The 19,652-nt window shown below is 35.5% G+C and overlaps 3 protein-coding genes across 5 annotated transcripts in view; 2 read left to right on the top strand and 1 right to left on the bottom strand.

The window, feature by feature from the left end:
• The window catches only part of LOC127835106 (uncharacterized), a 144,821-nt gene that overhangs the window by 60,508 nt on the left and 64,661 nt on the right, over positions 1–19,652 (top strand). The gene's annotated exons all lie outside the window — the stretch shown is intronic.
• The window catches only part of LOC127835110 (protein MIS12 homolog), a 162,502-nt gene that overhangs the window by 48,659 nt on the left and 94,191 nt on the right, over positions 1–19,652 (bottom strand). The gene's annotated exons all lie outside the window — the stretch shown is intronic.
• The window catches only part of LOC127835099 (uncharacterized), a 327,076-nt gene that overhangs the window by 12,459 nt on the left and 294,965 nt on the right, over positions 1–19,652 (top strand). For both annotated transcript variants that reach the window (XM_052361362.1, XM_052361363.1), the window contains exons 13-21: positions 4,599–4,758; positions 7,056–7,164; positions 8,096–8,235; positions 10,663–10,819; positions 12,488–12,579; positions 13,077–13,214; positions 13,859–14,016; positions 15,248–15,347; positions 17,020–17,095. In XM_052361362.1, coding sequence (XP_052217322.1) covers positions 4,599–4,758; positions 7,056–7,164; positions 8,096–8,235; positions 10,663–10,819; positions 12,488–12,579; positions 13,077–13,214; positions 13,859–14,016; positions 15,248–15,347; positions 17,020–17,095 — 1,130 coding nt within the window. The remainder of the gene's footprint in view (positions 1–4,598; positions 4,759–7,055; positions 7,165–8,095; positions 8,236–10,662; positions 10,820–12,487; positions 12,580–13,076; positions 13,215–13,858; positions 14,017–15,247; positions 15,348–17,019; positions 17,096–19,652) is intronic.

Below are 19,652 nucleotides of genomic sequence, written 5' to 3' on the forward strand. Positions count from 1 at the left end.
ATTATTACATTCAGGCTGTTTTTTTGTAATAATATACATGTTGTTAGTAAGCTATTTTAACAAGTTTAAATATTCTGAAAAAATATAATGGATATTTGTATTTTAATAAATCTGAAATTTTAGTTTTAGCAATAATTTCAATGAAAGTGGTAACATATGTTTTTGTTTTTATGCCACTCTTCCAAAAAGGAGGCATTTAGCAGTTTCACTATCCGTATGTAAGTCTATGTAAGTGCGAAATTTAATGTCTCAGCTATAACTGGATTTCGATATAACTTAGCACATGTGTAGACCAATCATAAGACAACATGTTTCATTTAACAACTGTCTCCTTGCCTCAAAGGTCAAGGTCTCACTTAGAGATCAGACGGCAAGTTTGAAAAATCCTGTCTCAGGCATATTTTTACCATGTATGAGAGATTTTCATGTAAGAATGAGACAAAGTGTTGTGTGTAACATATGTCTCCCTTCCTTAAAGGTCAAGGTCATACTTACACATCAGGTTTAATCAGGACATAACATGGATTGTCTGAACTGCACCTTTGTCATTCTTAATGCTATTTTAAAATAGCTTACCCCTCATGATCACCATGGGGGGGGGGGTAGCATTTGGTGTGTAAAACCTGTCTCCTTATCTGAGGGGTCAAGATCGCACTTAAATCAATGGTTAAATTTATCCTTAAATCAGCTTGTCCCGGCTGTAACTTTTTTATTCATCATGCAATTTCATGATAACTGACTATTAAACCTGAGGTGAATGTGTATTGGTTGCATTACCTGTCACACTACCTCAAATGTTAAGGTTACACTGAGAGGCCAATATTAAAATTTGGCCATAAAAAACTTTTTTTTGCACAAGGAGATTTCTGAAATTTTTTGCCTGATGAAACATATCGTATTTTTGGTAAAAAATGCAAAAATCTTAATAGGACGGAACACTTTTTAAGTATTGTTTATACGACCATTTATCATTTACTATCTATAGTTTATTAAATGATGCTATTTACTTATTTAGCATATGTCTATTTGATATGAATTTTCTATTCAATCTCTTCAATAAAGCAATTATAATAGGTTTTGATGAGTCAAATGTTTTGTTTTGTTTGTGCTTTATTTACACACATGCAATGTTTACTACTCTAGATGATAGTGTGGTAAGTATGTCACTCCGTAGTTCTTGCAAGTCTTCTGTATAGGCACGTAGACCTTAGTCTTTTATCCACTCTGTTTCAAATCTCAACCATATACATGCCTTTTCCATTGGTACATACGGAATATTACGCTAGTCAATTGTTCCAAGAGTTTGTATCACTCGAGTGGCTTGTGTGATGACGTATCACACGAGAGGCGGAGCCTCGAGTGTGATGCGAAATAGCACAAGCCAAGAGAGTGATACAAACTCTTGGAACAATTTACTAGCGTAATATTCCTTTTATTATATACAACAACTAACGAAAACAGTTAACAAATGTATTTTTTATTTTTACAAAACTGACAAAACAATGACTAAAATGGTACGCCATAGTTTATTTAAGACGCGTATGAATACAGTTTATGTAAATTAACGTGTAAACATTCGAACCGGGAAAACACAGGTTTCCGACACGCTTACCTTAATGCCATCGTTTATCCAATTTTTATAACAATTAAGTTGACAACTTAAATCCGATGTTTATAACAAAAAAGTCTTTCGTCCATGTCTTTATCGAAACTTAGTTTAAACCACACTATTTTATTGTACTGTATTCCTATCGAAGTATACATTTATGAATGATAAACACACACTCCTTAATACGTTTTTAACACATAGTTAACTGTTAAAAAACACACGTCCGACATGTCCTTACAGAGTTTAGAAAAAGCTATTGTGTTTTGTCACAGAAATAACGTCACACGATGAACTACGTAATATATTTCGTAATATAAAATATTTCTATTTTCGGTGCGTGTTATATGACGTCATTAAATGGGTCGAAGTAGTCCGGCTAGTATGGTAATACGGAATTGGAAACAGCGAGTAGCGTAATACGGGATTTTTTATTTGGACGATTGATACAACCTGTATTTTGTTAAAAGCATTAAACAGGTATATAATAAAAATCATTATCAGTCAGTAAAATGCACACTGACTGAAAAATTCTGTATTACCCTTCTCAGTTATTTTTCAATCCTGTATTACATTACTGGCTGTGCAAAACATTTTATGACATGCTAATAGAGCAATAGTTTACATAAATATTATTTATACCGAAAATTAAGTTCCTTTTTTTATTTTGAAATAGATTAAAGTGCTTTTTCACCATCTTTCACAAAAGCTACACCTCTTATATATACATTGTACATTTATTTTAAACAAGACTTAGTCTCTAGCTTGATACACCATATTATATAATTATGAAAAACATATCATATAGTTATACTTACTTTTTAAATCTATAATTGAAAGTTGCAAAAAAATATTGCCTAGACTTTTGTGTCTATGATCAGTTATTAAAAAAGTAATGTAATTTATGATCAATTTTATTGGAAGTGGTGACACATTTTATTTAGAAGGTGTGTTAGGTTTCTTCTTTGATATTGTTTTCTTTTCAGTTGAGGGTTACTTATAGTCAATAATCTAAAGTCTGTAGATACACATATTCTGTATGTAGTGTCCAGCCACGACAGTAACCTGACAATTACAGTTATGTATGAATGTTAAAAAAAAGCCATTAGGAAAATTGTATTAGTCATTTTCAAAACTAAATATGGTTAAAGTGATATTATGGGCATCTAACAGTTTATAGGTGTCTATCGCAACCGTTCTTTATTTTTGGTGTTTTCATTTAATATACACTTATATTTGTTAATGCAGCATCAACATACTAAAACAATATCCCGGAAAGAGAAAAATAATGCATTTGAATATCAACCGTACTTTCGTTTGACAACTGATCATGCATGTACGATGTGATAGTAAATTTAATTTTAGTGCAGATTTGTTCATACGACACAAAGACACAATTTTGTTTTACGGATCATTTCCGCTTACAGGACTGGGTGGGTCACCATAAGATATCGAATATAAAATATATTTTTATAAACAACTGGTAGCAAGATGAGTTGCAGATAATTGGTCAGTAACCACATTTTAACTAACTCTTATGACCTGTAAATTCTTTTCACCTCAATTCAACAGTGAAAAATGCCCATAATATCACTTTAAGTAAAAAGAAAGTTTTACACAATAACTGTTAAAGATCTTGCTCTTAATCTTGATGAACAAGAACCCAAACAAAATAAAATTACAATAGGAAACTTATTTCAGTTCTACATGTATAATCTATTCTTAAACAGGCCACAAGAATCAGGTTACATGTAATTTTGGCAAGCCTTAACGGACAGGCTCCTTAAGTTATCATTAGCGCAATGCAACCTACCATCAAATACAGCATTTCTGTAATCCCATACAGAACATAAAGAAGCTTTTAATTATGCATGGGCTTTGGTGTTGGCTCTTTCCCACAGCGTTTTTTCTGCACCATAATTAAATTTTGTCATTTCCAGCAACTAAATAAATATTTATTGAACATTAAGATATTATTAATTTGTTTTATTAAATATACTCAAGTAATTATTGCATTTAAATTATCTTCTTATCATAAAAAAATATTAAATAGAAAAAGGTTAACTTTTCATTCATGTACCAGGGTAGTATTATGATTGACAATTCTTATAATTTCTTTGATGTAAATTCTATTTTCCAATATGGCTGTACATGAATATTGTGTTAAAGAACTATACATGAACAATAATATATTTTTCTTTATTTTCATGATTAATTTTACAGTAACACTACATGATAAATTAGGAAAAGTGACATTTACGTTGTGTCTTTCTCAACTGTACTAGTAATAAGTTGTATATATAACTCTCACTGTATAGAACATTTTAAAGAATAATGAAGTTTTGATATAAGAGTATTAATATGATGGTACACAAACTGCTTTGAAATTTTCATGTGTTTTATAAAACAAATGAGAGCAAAGATAAAGCTCATATTGATTGCATGGTCAGGGACACATTATTGTCCAAAATTTTGCCACTTTCATCTAATTTTGGTACTTCTTTGTTACATCAAAACAAGTTAACTCTAATAATTGTCATGCACCAGCGAAGAATTATGCTTACATGACACTATGTTAGTAGCATGATTTTTTTTTTAATATGTTGTCTGTCTATCTGAGATTGTTCTTAAAATGTCCATAAGTATGCAGAGTATTAGTTCTACCCAGAAACAGACTCCAGTATGTCTCAATAAGCCTAGGGCTTTGATGAATTGCAGTTTAAACCTTTCCCCCATAAGAAGCAAAATGAAAATGGCTTTTGCAACCAGAATAAAACCAGAACATCCTGCGATTAACTCGCTTTCTTTTTAGGTTTTATGCTGTTTGCTGCTCATCAGTATCTAAGGGTTGAAAATGAAGCCTTTAAAACTTGAATTTAGTAAGAAAGGGCTTTAATTAATTTTAACTTTCTAAGGGACAACAAATGTGTAAAAATACGGATCTAAGTGGTTAAGGGTTAAACTAATTGGGTTCTCTTATGTTCTTTTTCAGAGAAGACATAGACGCACCAGATTTAACACTAATAGATTTCAACACAGTAGCACGAGTACAATACCGTAGTTTGGAGCCTGCAATCATAGACCCGGTGGAGGTTGTCAAGGAAAAGGATGCCTTCAGACGCTACATGCACAGGGAACTGAAATATTGGAGGGTTAGTTGCTGTTTCAATGTTTATATAGTCCTTCAGGGCTTCATGAATGAGACACCTACAGCTTAATCAAGCAATCACTTGCAAGTTAGCAAGTGATCCGTCAGATACAAATTCTAACAGCAAATTCAGGTGTGATTATATTAAGGAGTTTTAGCTTAGAAAACCTAGACATTTAGAACACATATGTAGTGAAAAACCAGGACATGTGAACAATGTAATCGGAAATAACATGATTAACTGAAAGCAATTTATGGTCCTCTACCGGTTTCACCTGAGGGGACTTATGGTTTGCGCTCTGTGCGTCTGTCTGTGAGTCTGTCTGTCTGTCACACTTTTCTGGATACTGTGAAAACTTTAAAAGTTCTTCATATTTTTTCATGAAACATGGATAGATGGCAATATGGACATTATGCAAGTCATTTCATTTTGTTCCTACATCAAAAATTCTGGTTGCTATGGCATCAAATGTAAAAAAATAAAAATAATTCTGACAATGGTGGAGCCGGTAGGGGACATATTTTGCTTGGCAATAGTCTTGTTTATCATAGAGGTTGGTGATAAAAGAATATAATTCTTTAAAACTTGAACTTTAATCTGTAGTACAATATAATTATAAGACAGCCTCTATACTTTTTTAGAGTCCTTATAATTATTCTTAAAGTGTCCTCAACCAAAAATTGGAATTCCCCTTTGTTGTACCTAACCAAGGGAACAAACCAGTACACTGAAGACTTTTGAAGGCAATGTCATCAGTGATTGGTTACTGAAAGGTCAAATGAATATGAACTTTATACAATGTCATTAGTGATTGGTTTCTGAAAGGTCATCTGAATATGAAAATGTCATCAGATCAAGTTTGTGGATAGCATAAACATTTTACAATTGCAATGCAAATTAATAGCAATTAATTGAATTTTAAACAATCCCTAACTTTCACCTAGATCTCTTAAAACAGCACATTTCACGTACATTGTTGGAGGGTTAGTTATTGTTGATTTGTTTAAAGTCCCTTATCGCAGCTTTTGTTCTGTTAGGATTGCTGTAATGGTATTCCAGAAACAGGCTAAGGAAAATCTGAGCCATATAAACAAATCATAGATTTTCTAAAGCATTGTATTATATTATTTCATGAACATCTTTCCTTTTTGCTAACTTATTATACCCCATTACCATTGGTGATGGGAACTATATAGGAGTCACTTTGTTGGTCGGTCTGTCTGTCCCGAAAATTTCATTCGATCTTCACCAAACTTGGTCAGAAGTTGTATCTAGATGATGTCTAGGTCAAGTTTGAATATGGGTCATGCCGGGTCAAAAACTAGGTCACGGGGTCACTTAGTGAGTTTAAAACCGAAAATTTGTCCGGATAATAAATATGTCATTAATCGTTAGATTTTAAAGTGACTTGCTACATTTGTTCATCTTATGGGACAGTGTGACATGCGAAAGAAGTACATCCATATCTCCAAGGTCAAGGTCACACTTGGAGTTGCCCATAAATGAGCTTGTCAGGGCTATAACTTTGTCATTTATTGTCAGACTTTAAAATCATTTGGCACATGTGTTCACCATCATTGGGCAGTATGTCAGGCAAAAGAATTACGTCGATATCTCCAAGGTCAAGGTCACACTTTGAGTTCAAAGGTAAAAAACGGCCATAAATGAGCTTGTCTGGGCCATAACTATGTCATTTATTGTGAGACTTTAAAATCATTTGGCACATTTGTTCACAATCATTGGACAGTGTGTCATGCAAAAGAAAAACGTCTATATCTCCAAGGTCAAGGTCACACTTTGAGTTCAAAGGTAAAAAATGGCCATAAATGATCTTGTCCGGGCCATAACTATGTCATTCATTGTGAGATTTTAAGATTACTCGGTACATTTGTTCACAATCATTGGGCGGTGTGTCATGCAAAAGAATTACGTCGATATCTCCAAGGTCAAGGTCACACTTTGAGTTCAAAAGTCAAAAATGGCCATAAATGATCTTGTCCAGGCCATAACAAAGGTCAAAATGGCCATAAATGATTATGGCTTAATAATTCTTAAAAATCGCCATAACTTAGTTTCTCTTGTTTTGTGAAGACAGCTTGCAAAATATTCTGTGTCAATGCAGCATGGGGGGGGGATATACGTCACATCTGTGACAAAGCTCTAGTTTTTAACTGTTTATTTACTTCTTTCACTGACTTTTAGGGCCTTTAGTCAAGAAAAATAAGTCCCGAAGAATATTAAATATTTTGTTAAGCTTACATGACTTTTTTGTGTTTTAGTTCAATGTTGTTATTTTGTAGAACATGGAAGTCACAGTACATGAATTGTTTTTTAACAAGAAGACGAGAGGACTTAGTCTAGTCCGTCCATCACCAAACCACTGCTTTATAGCTGCTTGTACATATCATGGTAAGTCAATACATACCCTGCATGCTAGTTTTAATTATCACGGGAAAGAACAAGATCAACCTTAACCCTTTGCATGCTGGGAAATTTGTCGTCTGCTAAAATGTCGTCTGCTGAATTTCTAAAATTAGCATTTTCTTCGATTTTTTTTTAAAGAATACTATCAGAATAGCAAACAGTTTGGATCCTGATGAGACGCCACGTTCTGTGGCGTCTCATCTGGATCCAAACTGTTTGCAAAGGCCTTTAAAATTCAGCTCCAGCGCTTTAAGGGTTAAGTGTATTTACCGGTAGTCATAACTGCAAAATAGTGTTGTATTTGGCTATTGCTAATCATTATTCAACATTGTGAGATAAACTAATACTATTATTGAAAAGCTCCTTATGAATAAAACATTCATTATGAGATTAATATGATAACATATTTTCATTATTTGTGGTACTGATATACACATCATTTGTGCAATAAGTGAAAGTTGAACAGTTTATTCATATATGATGCTTTAACTAAGTTTCAAGGTCAAATTCAAAACAAGATTCTTATACTTAACACTATTTTATCATATTACTCAATATTAATTAAGTTTGTTTAGAACATTTATCTCACTGATGTCAAGGCCAAGTTTAAACCGGGATCTGGTGGTTCACATGTATTACAACTAGGTCACTTTATCAAATTGATGCAAAATCTTGTCAACACTATTTAGGTCAAGTTATTCCTATTCACAAAAGCTCAGTTGAGGACAAAGGGCCCTTGGGCCTTTTGTGTAGTTGATAGTTTTTTGTAAATTGCAGACCTGTTTGATACACTTTGATACTAATGGTTTAAACAAAACTGTATGCAATTTATTCAAGCTGATGAGGTAAAAAAAAGTTCTAAACAGTTTCTAAATCAAGTAAGGGTACAAAGATTGATATGAATCTGGTTTCTTAGGAGACCTGATGGTGTATGACGTGTCCGTAGAGCCGTGGCGACCGTTCAGAGTTGTCACGTACGATGACAAAAAAGACGTGCCTATAACTGACCTGACCTGGAGTTTGGATAGCACTAGGATCATCACTATCAACAATTTGGTATGGGCAGCGTATTTTCTAGTGACAAAAGATCATCAGGCATTAAATAGAGTTTTTGTTAAGTGATAGGATGATCAGACTTTATGAAATCAATTAGTTTCATAGTGCTGAAGCAAATATGCATGTCGCACAAAAGGTAACATTTGTTATACAGATATATGGACAGTGTTGTCACGCACAATTAAATGGTATTGCAGTTGTATTGCTAGCTTCCTAAGAGATAAGTATGTAACACATAGAATTGTGTGTTTGGAAGCACCAGTTTATTTATCATTATTGATTAAGTGTTTTGCATGCATTACCTTATGAAAAGTCAAATAATATGTATGCAAACACAATCAATGAAATGGTACAGCAGTTACATTTCCTAAAGACAAACCAGTAATGTTTATCACAGATATCTAGAGTTATATATTATATTCAAAGTCAATGAAAAGATGTTGCAGTTGTATTTTTTAAAACAATACTTTTAAAGTTTGTCACTCCTGGCATGGTGTTTTAATTAAAGCACTAAAGGACCATCATAAACTATTGAAAAGCTGGTTGTATTTTCTAGCAACAAAAACCTCTTTCAAGGGGAAAGCTGTACTTCATGTATACTTAGGTACCTTATTTCTGTTCAGGGCAGACTGCAGGATCTCACAGGGCTGAATGGGCCGGTAAGTTTTGCTGCACTACGTGTATACTTAAGTACCTTATTACTGTTTAGGGCAGACTGCTGGTTCTCACAGGGCCGAATGGGCCGGTGAGTTTTGCTGCATTACGTGTATACTTAAGTACCTTATTTCTGTTCAGGGCAGACTGCAGGTTCTCACAGTGCTGAATGGGCCGGTGAGTTTTGCTGCACTACATGCATACATAGGTACCTTATTTCTGTTCAGGGCAGACTGCAGGTTCTCACAGTACTAAATGGGTCTGTGAGTTTTGCTGCACTTCGTGTATACTTAAGTACCTTATTTCTGTTCAGGGCAGACTGCAGGTTCTCACAGGGCCGAATGGGCCGGTAAGTTTTGCTGCGCTACGTGTATACTTAAGTACCTTATTTCTGTTCAGGGCAGACTGCTGGTTCTCACAGGGCCGAATGGGCCGGTGAGTTTTGCTGCACTACGTGTATACTTAAGTACCTTATTTCTGTTCAGGGCAGACTGCAGGTTCTCACAGTGCTGAATGGGCCGGTGAGTTTTGCTGCACTACATGTATACATAGGTACCTTATTTCTGTTCAGGGCAGACTGCAGGTTCTCACAGTGCTGAATGGGCCGGTGAGGTTTGCTGCACTATGTGTATACTTAAAGGGGCCTTTTCACAGATTTTGGCATATTTTGAAGTTTGTCATTAAATGCTTTATATTGATAAATGAAAACATTGGATCTTAAAAGCTCCAGTAAAAAATCAAGAATACAATTAAAAAAAGGGAAAAAAAGTAGCCGGTACCAGGGCTCGAACCAGTGACCCCCGGAGTCCTGGAGTTAGTCTGAAGTAAAAATGCATTAGCCCTCTCGGCTATTCCGCCGGGTATTCACAGTTTGAGTATTTTATACCTTATATAAGCAATCTTCGTAGCTTCGTAAATTTAAACGACAACAACAGAACTCTCCAAATTATTCAATCGTTTCGCGTTGCAACGCTTTATAATTTTTAGGTTTTCAAATCATCAAAAGATACATATAATGGCTTTATTCGACTACGGTAAATGTTCAGTAATACTGTTTCCTCAAAAATATCATAACTTAAACGAAAATTTGCGAATCTGAAACAATTTTTTTCAATTTTGTCAATTAACCAAACCGTGAAAAGATCCCTTTAAGTACCATATTTCTGTTCAGGGCAGACTGCAGGTTCTCACAGTGCTGAATGGGCCGGTAAGTTTTGCTGCACTACGTGTATACTTAAGTACCTTATTTCTGTTCAGGGCAGACTGCAGGTTCTCACAGTGCTGAATGGGTCTGTAAGTTTTGCTGCACTACATGTATACTTAGGTACCATATTTCTGTTCAGGGCAGACTGCAGGTTCTCACAGTGCTGAATGGGCCGGTGAGTTTTGCTGCACTACATGTATACTTAGGTACCATATTTCTGTTCAGGGCAGACTGCAGGTTTTCACAGTGCTGAATGGGCTGGTGAGTTTTGCTGCACTACGTGTATACTTAGGTACCATATTTCTGTTCAGGGCAGACTGCAGGTTCTCACAGTGCTGAATGGGCTGGTGAGTTTTGCTGCACTACGTGTATACTTAGGTACCATATTTCTGTTCAGGGCAGACTGCAGGTTCTCACAGTACTAAATGGGTCTGTGAGTTTTGCTGCACTTCGTGTATACTTAAGTACCTTATTTCTGTTCAGGGCAGACTGCAGGTTCTCACAGTGCTGAATGGGCCGGTAAGTTTTGCTGCACTATGTGTATACATAAGTACCTTATTTCTGTTTAGGGCAGACTGCAGGTTCTCTCATTGCTGAACGGCCCGGTGAGTTTTGCTGCTGGTCAGAAACTGGAGCTGCCTGCAGATGTCAACGGCATCTACCCCAACCAGTTAGAGGTGCTTATGACCCTGGACACTAAGAGGGGGGACTTCCACTTTCAGCAGGGTTGGTGGATTGGTGGACTTTATTTTTTCGGGTATTGGGTTTTATGGTAACTATGGTCACATAAGGGTAGTTGGGTTATATTGTGCAGTATGTTATCTTTGCTTTTTTGACTTGGTAAATATAAGGTATAGTCTGAAAAATAATGTTTGTTTTTATGCCCCCCTTGTTTTGCTAATGTCGGTTCGTTGGTCGGTCTGTCCGTCCGTCCACCAGATGGTTTCCTGATGATAACTCAAGAACGCTTAGGCCTAGGATCATGAAACTTCATAGATACATTGATCATGACCGGCAGATGACTGCTATTGATTTTCATGTCACTAGGTCAAAGGTCAAGGTCACAGTGAATCGAAATAGTAAAATGGTTTCCGGATGATAACTCAAGAACGCTTAGGCCTAGGATCATGAAACTTCATAGGTAGATTGATCATGACTGGCAGATGACCCCTATTGATTTTCAGGTCACAAGGTCAAAGGTCAAGGTCACAGTGACTCAAAACAGTAAAATGGTTTCCTTATGATGACTCAAGAATAATTAGGCCTAGGATCATGAAACTTCATAGGTACATTGATCATCACTGGCAGATGACCCCTATTGATTTTCAGGTCACTAGGTCAAAGGTCAAGGTCACAGTGACAAAAACCGTATTCACACAATGGCTGCCACTACAACTGACAGCCCATATGGGGGGCATGCATGTTTTACAAACAGCCCTTGTTATTTTATGTTTTGAAATATGGAAAAAGTAAGTGAAATAAATCCTTTTGTCAACCACTATGATTGATTTTAATATCGTGAACGATGAAATCATTATAAATCGTGGGACATTCCTTTTGGACGATTTTGTTTGACTGATCAACACATTTAATATGGCAACACATTCTTATGCCCCATGTTTAAATGTTTTAAGAATCATCTGAAGGTTTGAATTACCTTAGGCATGAAATATATTAATCCACGCACACATCCTGCATTTGTTTCTTAATCTCGATACTTTCAGATATTTTACAAAGGGAAGTACATTACAGTGTGAACTTAACTGACACTTTACATTTCCTGTAATGCGCTAATGCAGTAAAGCTGTATCAATAGCGTTGACTATGTTAGGGTAGAATAGTAAAGATCAGTGTTTATTTTATAAAACACTTACTGTATGCCAATTATATTAATTATAACCAATTATATTTGTACCTTCTCTAATAAAGTTAACCTTTTGCCACTATTGTCATTATTGTTATTATTTTTATTAAATAAGACAAGTTGGAAATGGCTTGGTCGCTTCAATTACTGGTTAACGGTCATTAAGTCCCACTAATCAACTTATCATAACAATGCACTCCTTAATTGGCATGCAATAAAAAGGGCCAGTTGCTATCACATCATTACAGTCAAAAGAGTAGTTAATTGGCATGTGATTAACATTAGGGCCCACATCCTGCATGTGACCACTCTTCCCACAGTGTAAATGTATTTCAAACATATTGGAAAAAGACTGACATTTTTTTTTAAACCAAAATAAACAATGCACGAATTTCATGTCCTCAAAAAGTTATTTTGTAAAAAATCTGCATAAAAAACCCTTAAGCTCATGCTCATGCGAATCTAATGTGTTGGAATTCACTTCTTTTGACGTTTGATTAAGTCACATGTTAATTTCTACACTTCTATAGGGCCGCTAGCAGAAGAAGGTGCCCAAGAAGAGGAAGTGCTGGTCCCACAGAGGGCGCTGTTCTTTCCATCATTGTCGTTTCTTGGCTCACAGGTTTGTGTGCTACTTAATGATTATCCACCATTGACATTAGGTCAAACAGTAAGCTCTGCTTGTAAAGATAATTGAGCATGCGACAAATAAACATTGTTTTATTAAAATATTATTATATGCTCAAATAAGCCTATGGCTTATTAAAATCCATATTCATTGTCCACAATTGACTGAAGGGTAAAAAAGTAAACTCCGCTTGTAAAGATAACTGTGTATGCCACAAATAATCATTGCTTTATAAAAATACTATGATATGCCTAAATAAATGTATGGCTCATTAAATTCCATATTGATTATCCACAATTAACTATAGGGCGTAAAAGTAAACTCCGCTTGTAAAGACAATTGAGTATGCCACAAATAAACATCATATGAAAATAGTATTATATGCCTTAATAAGTATAAGGCTCATTAAAATCGAAACTTTCTATAATTTTTAAATGTGTGTGTGCTTTTAAATGATATCTCATATCAGAACATGATGGTATGCTTTCTAGAATGACATAATGGTAAGCCTAGACAACGGGGACCTGCTGAAGTGTAACATCCAGGATGCCATCAAGAACATTAACCCTGAACAGACAGACAATGTCAATGACACCCCTAGAATTTACCGGCCACTACTGACTAGAGTGGTATGCATTATGAACTTGTTGTAAAACTAATTGGATAAATTTAACATGATTTTGAAATGGTTCCGGTCCTTCTGATATACTGGCCTTGACAGATTATAGTGATATATTCCGTGTTCTTTAGTCAATAAAACTCTTTTACACCTGACAGTAAAACTCTTTAACATCTGAAGACTTATCTGTATTTTATTCTATTGAATTGCTGAGTCCTGCTTAAAGAATGTACCTTTTTTTAACTAGAGTGGTATGCTTTATGTTCTTTTCATTAAAACCATAGAATATTCAAAGACTCATTTGACTTATGAATTTTTCATGAATGGGTTATCTCTAATTTGTTGCAAAGTAAAAAGGGAAAAAACACTTTTACCAGACAGGAGATATAAATCACTTGTTCAGAAAGGTACAGAAGAAACATTTCCAGTTGTTGTTTACGTGTCAATTAACCCGCAGATCTGTGTGGACATTAATTTTCCTTTGTAACATTTGTATGTTTTGAATTAACTAGGTAACACAATTATTTGATTTGTAAGAAATAACAAACGTTTGGAATGTCAAAATTTAAATTGAAAAACTTTGATGTAGACTTGATAATAAAGATATAAAAAAACAATTTTTCAGCCAATCATAAAGTTTGTATTTGTTTTCAGGATGAGGCAACAGATATCAATACTATAGGCAACAATGTGGAAGGCGAGTTGCTACGGCAACACAAGAAGGGAATCATCTACATGTGCTTTGTGGAGAACCTCAACGCCTTGGTAACAGTAGACCAGAAAGGCTTCCTGTATAAGTGGAAGTACAACAGGTGAGAAGTCTAACTTGTAGAATATGGGTTAATATTATGTATTGTTTCCCACCGCTTTCTTAACCAATAGTACAAGCAAATAAATACAAGAACACCACTAGGTGATGATATTTCAAACAGCATGGTCATGTTTTGCATTTGAATGCAGTTTCCTAAAAAAACATATTCAAGTTGAATAAACGGTTACTTTTGCAGCTCTGCTAGAAGGCTTTACAATTGTATGCTATATTTTAATAATGATTCAAAATTTGCATTAAATCTCTATGTGGTTACAGTACACTGTACAGTGAAAAAGGCAACATTATGAATTTGTCAAACATGGACAAGGAAGGCTATTCTTATGTCATGTTATGCCACCTTTGGCTCATGTGTTCAAGTGTATCTGTGGCTCTTATTGTTAAAGAATATCTTTGGCTCTTGTGTTCAAATTGTTTATTTGGCTTTTGTGTTCAAGTGTATCTGCATCTCTTGTGTTCAGGTGTATCTGTGGCTCTTGTATTCAAGTGTATAATAAGCTCTTGTGTTCAAGTGTATATGTGGGTCTTTTGTTCAAATGTATATGTGGCTCTTGTGTTTAAGTGTACATGTGGCTCTTGTGTTCAAGTGTATCTTTGGCTCTTGTGTTCTAGTGTATCTGTGGTTCTTATGTTCAAGTGTATCTGTGGCTTTTGTGTTCAAGTGTATATGTTGCTCTTGTGTTCAAGTGTATCTGTGGCTGTTGTGTTCAAGTGTATCTTTGGCTCTTGTATTCACGTGTATATATTGCTCTTGTGTTCAAGTGTATCTGTGGCTCTTGTGTTCATGTATATCTGTGGCTCTTGTGCTTAAGTGTTCATGTGGCTCTTGTGTTCAATGGAACCTGAGGCTTTTGTGTTAAATTGAATATGTGGCTCGTGTTCAAGTAAACATGTGGCTCTTGTGTTCAATTGAATCTGTGGCTCTTGTGTTCAAGTGAATCGGTGGCTCTTGTGTTCAAGTGTATCTGTAGATTTTGTGCTCAAGTGTACTGCATAATGGCAATGTTATGACCCAGTTAAGCCTTAGGAATTACCTGTACCTGTACTTTTATATAGCCAAATTCATAGATTCTGAACAAAAGAATACTGTATTAACTTTCATTTTGTAAATACTATCATAATTTTTCACTTTCTTCCTTGCGCTATTAAACAAATTTATAATTTGTTGGGAGAATCCTTACCACTTGCCAGTAATCAAACATTTAACATTTCAGTAAATACAAGTCCTCGTTTGGTTCATTTATCCCATCACGGAAATACAAACTGGAGACGTCCAAGGTTATGTACAAGGAATCAGATTCAGATAAACCAAAGGTAGGTAACTCAAAGAAGCACCCACTGGAGTAAAAATTACACCATTTATATTGTATTCACAATTACGTAGTGTGTACTTTGAATGAAAGTTATCCCTTAGTGTGGGTAGCATGATTACCAAAACATGTAAACAATGTCATTGCTTTTTTGAACCAATACTTTAAAACAAAATCAATTCAGGTTCTATATTAACAAACCTACTCTGTTTGACTTAAAAACAAATGTACATCAGCTCCTGTATTCACGAATCCATTCTTAGACTTAAGAATTAAGAATGGGCTTAATTCAAGAAAAAGCTCTTCTGACTTTGAATATGTGCAGGTTACCACTCAGTAAGAAAATGTCTGAAAATAAGAAATTTGTCAACTAATATTGATTAATGTGAAATTGTGATTAATGCCAAGTAAAACTTAAAATTAAAGGGATTATTTAATATTTCAATTTAAAGAATATTCTGTAATCTAAGCCTAAAGTCTAAGAATTGTTTGGTGAATAGGGGGACAGGACAAATAAAAAATACATCTTTGATTGTGTAAATACAGTAGATCTTCATTATTTTCATATTGCATGTGTTTATTTAAATGGTCTTCACATGAAATATCATTAGAAATGATAAATAACAAGTACTATTTGACATTTAAGCAATTTAAGAACAATTCACTTGTAAATATATTCTTTTTGTAGACTAGGGAAAGTCTGAGAAGTGTTTGTGAATACGTAGCCCACGTAATGGTGTTTGTGCATATGGACCCAGGTATTAGTGTTTTTATGTCCCCCACTATAGTAGTGGGGAACATATTGTTTTTGCCCTGTTTGTTGGTTGGTTGGTATGTTGGTTGGTCTGTTGGATGGTCTGTTTGCGCCAACTTTAACATTTTGCAATAACTTTTGCTATATTGAATATAGCAACTTGATATTTGGCATGCATGTGTATCTCATGGAGCTGCACATTTTGAGTGGTGAAAGGTCAAGGTCAAGGTCATCCTTCAAGGTCAGAGGTCAAATATATGTGGCCAAAATCGCTCATTTTATGAATACTTTTGCAATATTGAAGATAGCAACTTGATATTTGGCATGCATGTGTATCTCATGGAGCTGCACATTTTGAGTGGTGCAAGGTCAAGGTCAAGGTCATCCTTCAAGGTCAGAGGTCAAATATATGTGGCCCAAATCGCTTATTTTATGAATACTTTTGCAATATTGAAGATAGCAACTTGATATTGGGCATGCATGTGTATCTCATGGAGCTGCACATTTTGAGTGGTGAACGGTCAAGGTCAAGGTCATCCTTCAAGGTCAGAGGTCAAATATATGTGGCCCAAATCGCGTATTTTATGAATACTTTTGCAATATTGAAGATAGCAACTTAATATTTGGCATGCATGTGTATCGCATGGAGCTGCACATTTTGAGTGGTGAAAGGTCAAGGTCGAGGTCATCCTTCAAGGTCAAATATATGGGTCAAAATTGCTCATGTAATGTCACTTCTGCAATATTGAAGCTAGCAATTTTATATTTGAAATGCATGTGTTTCTCATGGAGCTGCACATTTTGAGTGGTGAAGGGTCAAGGTCATCCTTCAAGGTCAAACGTCATATAGGGGGACATTGTGTTTCACAAACGCATCTTGTTGCATATGGGGCCCATGAATTAGTGGTTGTTTTTGTCTCAGGTGATTTTCACTGATCAGCCCCAGCCAGGGAAGAAACCAAGGACCAGACAGGAGCTGGCAGCAGAGAGACAGAAATGTGAGAACTATATTAGCCTTACATCAATTATGTTTGGTTTCAATTTTTCAGCCAACACTAAAGTTATGCCCTACTCCCGGATCGTTTTTTTTGAATTTGTGATGCAAACAAAATCTAAATTCATTATTTAAAAGTATTGGTATCAAGTCTTTAAAGGGGCTTTTTCACGTATTGGTAAATTGACAAAATAAAAAAAAAGTTGTTTCAGATTCGCAAATATTCGTTTTAGTTATGATATTTGTGAGGAAACAGTTATACTGATCATTTACCATGCTCTAAAATATCCATTATATGCATCTTTTGACTATTTAAAAACCTTTAAATTATAAAGCGTTGCAACGCGAAACAATTGAACAATTAGGAGAATTCTGTTGTTGTCATTATATTTTGTGATACTACGAGGTTTGCTTATATAAAGTATAAAATACATCCCTCATTGTGTGAGCATGGATGGCCGAGTGGTCTAAGCGGTAGACTTTTTACTCCAGGACTCCAGGGGTCAGTGGTTCGAGCCCAGTTGAGGGTTACTTTTTATGCCCCTGAAGGAGGGCATATAGTGATCGGACTGTCCGTCCGTCTGTCCGTCACACTTTGCGTTTAGGTTTCGAAAAATGCTCATATTTGGCATGCATGTGTATATGGACAAGGCCTTTCCAAGCGCATACAAATTTTGACCCCTGTGACCTTGACCTTGAACTCAGGGTCCGCGTTTAGGTTTCAAAATCTGCGTTTAGGTTTCCAAAACAGCTCATAACTTCTATGTCCCTTGAGCTATATTCTTCATATTTGGTATGCATGTGTATATGGACAAGGCCTTTCCATACACACACAAATTTTGACCCCTGTGACCTTGACCTTGAACTTAGGGTCCGCGTTTAGGTTTCAAAATCTGTGTTTAGGTTTCGAAAAATGCTCATAACTTCTATGTTCCTGGAGATATAACCTTCATATTTGGTATGCATGTGTAAATGGACAAGGCCTTTCCATACGCACAAAAAATTTGACCCCTGTGACCTTGACCTTGAACTTAGGGTCCGTGTTTAGGTTTTGAAATCTGCGTTTAGGTTTCGAAAAATGCTCATAACTTCTATGCTTTTCCATATGCACACAAATTTTGACCCCTGTGACCTTGACCTTGAACTAAGGTTCCGCGTTTAGGTTTGGAAATCTGCGTTTAGGTTTTGAAAAATGCTCATAACTTCTATGTCCTTTGAGATATAACCTTCATATTTGATATGCATGTGTATATGGACAAGGCCTTTCCACACGTACACACATTTTGACCCCTGTGACCTTGACCTTGAACTTAGGGTCCGCGTTTAGGTTTCAAACTCTGCGTTTAGTTTTTTTGACAAATGCTCATAACTTTTATGTCGCTTCAGATGTATCCTTCATATTTGGTATGCATGTGTATATGGACAAGGCCTTTCCATAGGCACAAAAATGTTGACCCCTGTGACCTTGACCTTGAACTTAGGATCCCGCGTTTAGGTTTCAAAATTTGCGTTAAGGTTTCGACAAATTCTCATAACTTTTATGTCGCTTCAGATGTATCCTTCATATTTGGCATGCATGTGTATGTGGACAAGGCCTTTCTATACGCACACAAATTTTGACCCCTTTGACCTTGACCTTGAACTTAGGGTCCGCTTTTAGGCTCCGAAATCTGCGTTTAGCTTTCAGACAAGCGTTTTTCGGCGGCGTATGTCTTCGGATGGAGACAGCTCTTGTTTTTTTCTTTTTTTAGCTTGACTATTATATATGAAATATATATAGTGAAGATCCTACTCAACCCGGCGTCGGTGTGTGCGTTGGGGTTTGCGTGCAAATGTTAAAGTTTGCGTACTACCCCAAATATTTTCAATGTCCCTTGACATATTGCTTTCATATTTTGCATACTTGTTAACCATCATGACCCCAACCTATAAACAAGAGCAGACAACTGTATCAAGCATTTTGACAGAATTATGGCCCCTTTTATACTTAGAATATGCATATTATTGATAAATCTATGTTAAAGTTTGCGTACTACCCCAAATATTTCCTGTGTCCCTTGACATATTGCTTTCATATTTTGCATACTTGTTAACTATCATGACCCCAACCTATAAACAAGAGCAGACAACTGTATCAAGCATTTTGACAGAATTATTGCCCCTTTTATACTTAGAATATGCATATTATTGATAAATCTATGTTAAAGTTTGCATACTACATGTACCCCAAATATTTCCTGTGTCCCTTGACATATTGCTTTCATATTTTGCATACTTGTTTACCAACATGACTCCAACCTATAAACAAGAGCAGACAACTGTATCAAGCATTTTGACAGAATTATTGCCCCTTTTATACTTAGAATATGCATATTATTGATAAATCTATGTTAAAGTTTGACAAAACAACACTTACCTGACATACCACAATGCACTCCACCCAACCCCCCCCCCCCCCCCCCAGAACCAGCTCTTGTTAATTGTGTTATTGTTTTTTTTTTACTGGAGCTTTTTAGATCCAATGTTTACATTTATCAATATATTGCATGTAATGAAAAAAT

Source organism: Dreissena polymorpha, chromosome 6 (assembly GCF_020536995.1).
Source record: "Dreissena polymorpha isolate Duluth1 chromosome 6, UMN_Dpol_1.0, whole genome shotgun sequence".
Taxonomy (NCBI): domain Eukaryota; kingdom Metazoa; phylum Mollusca; class Bivalvia; order Myida; family Dreissenidae; genus Dreissena; species Dreissena polymorpha.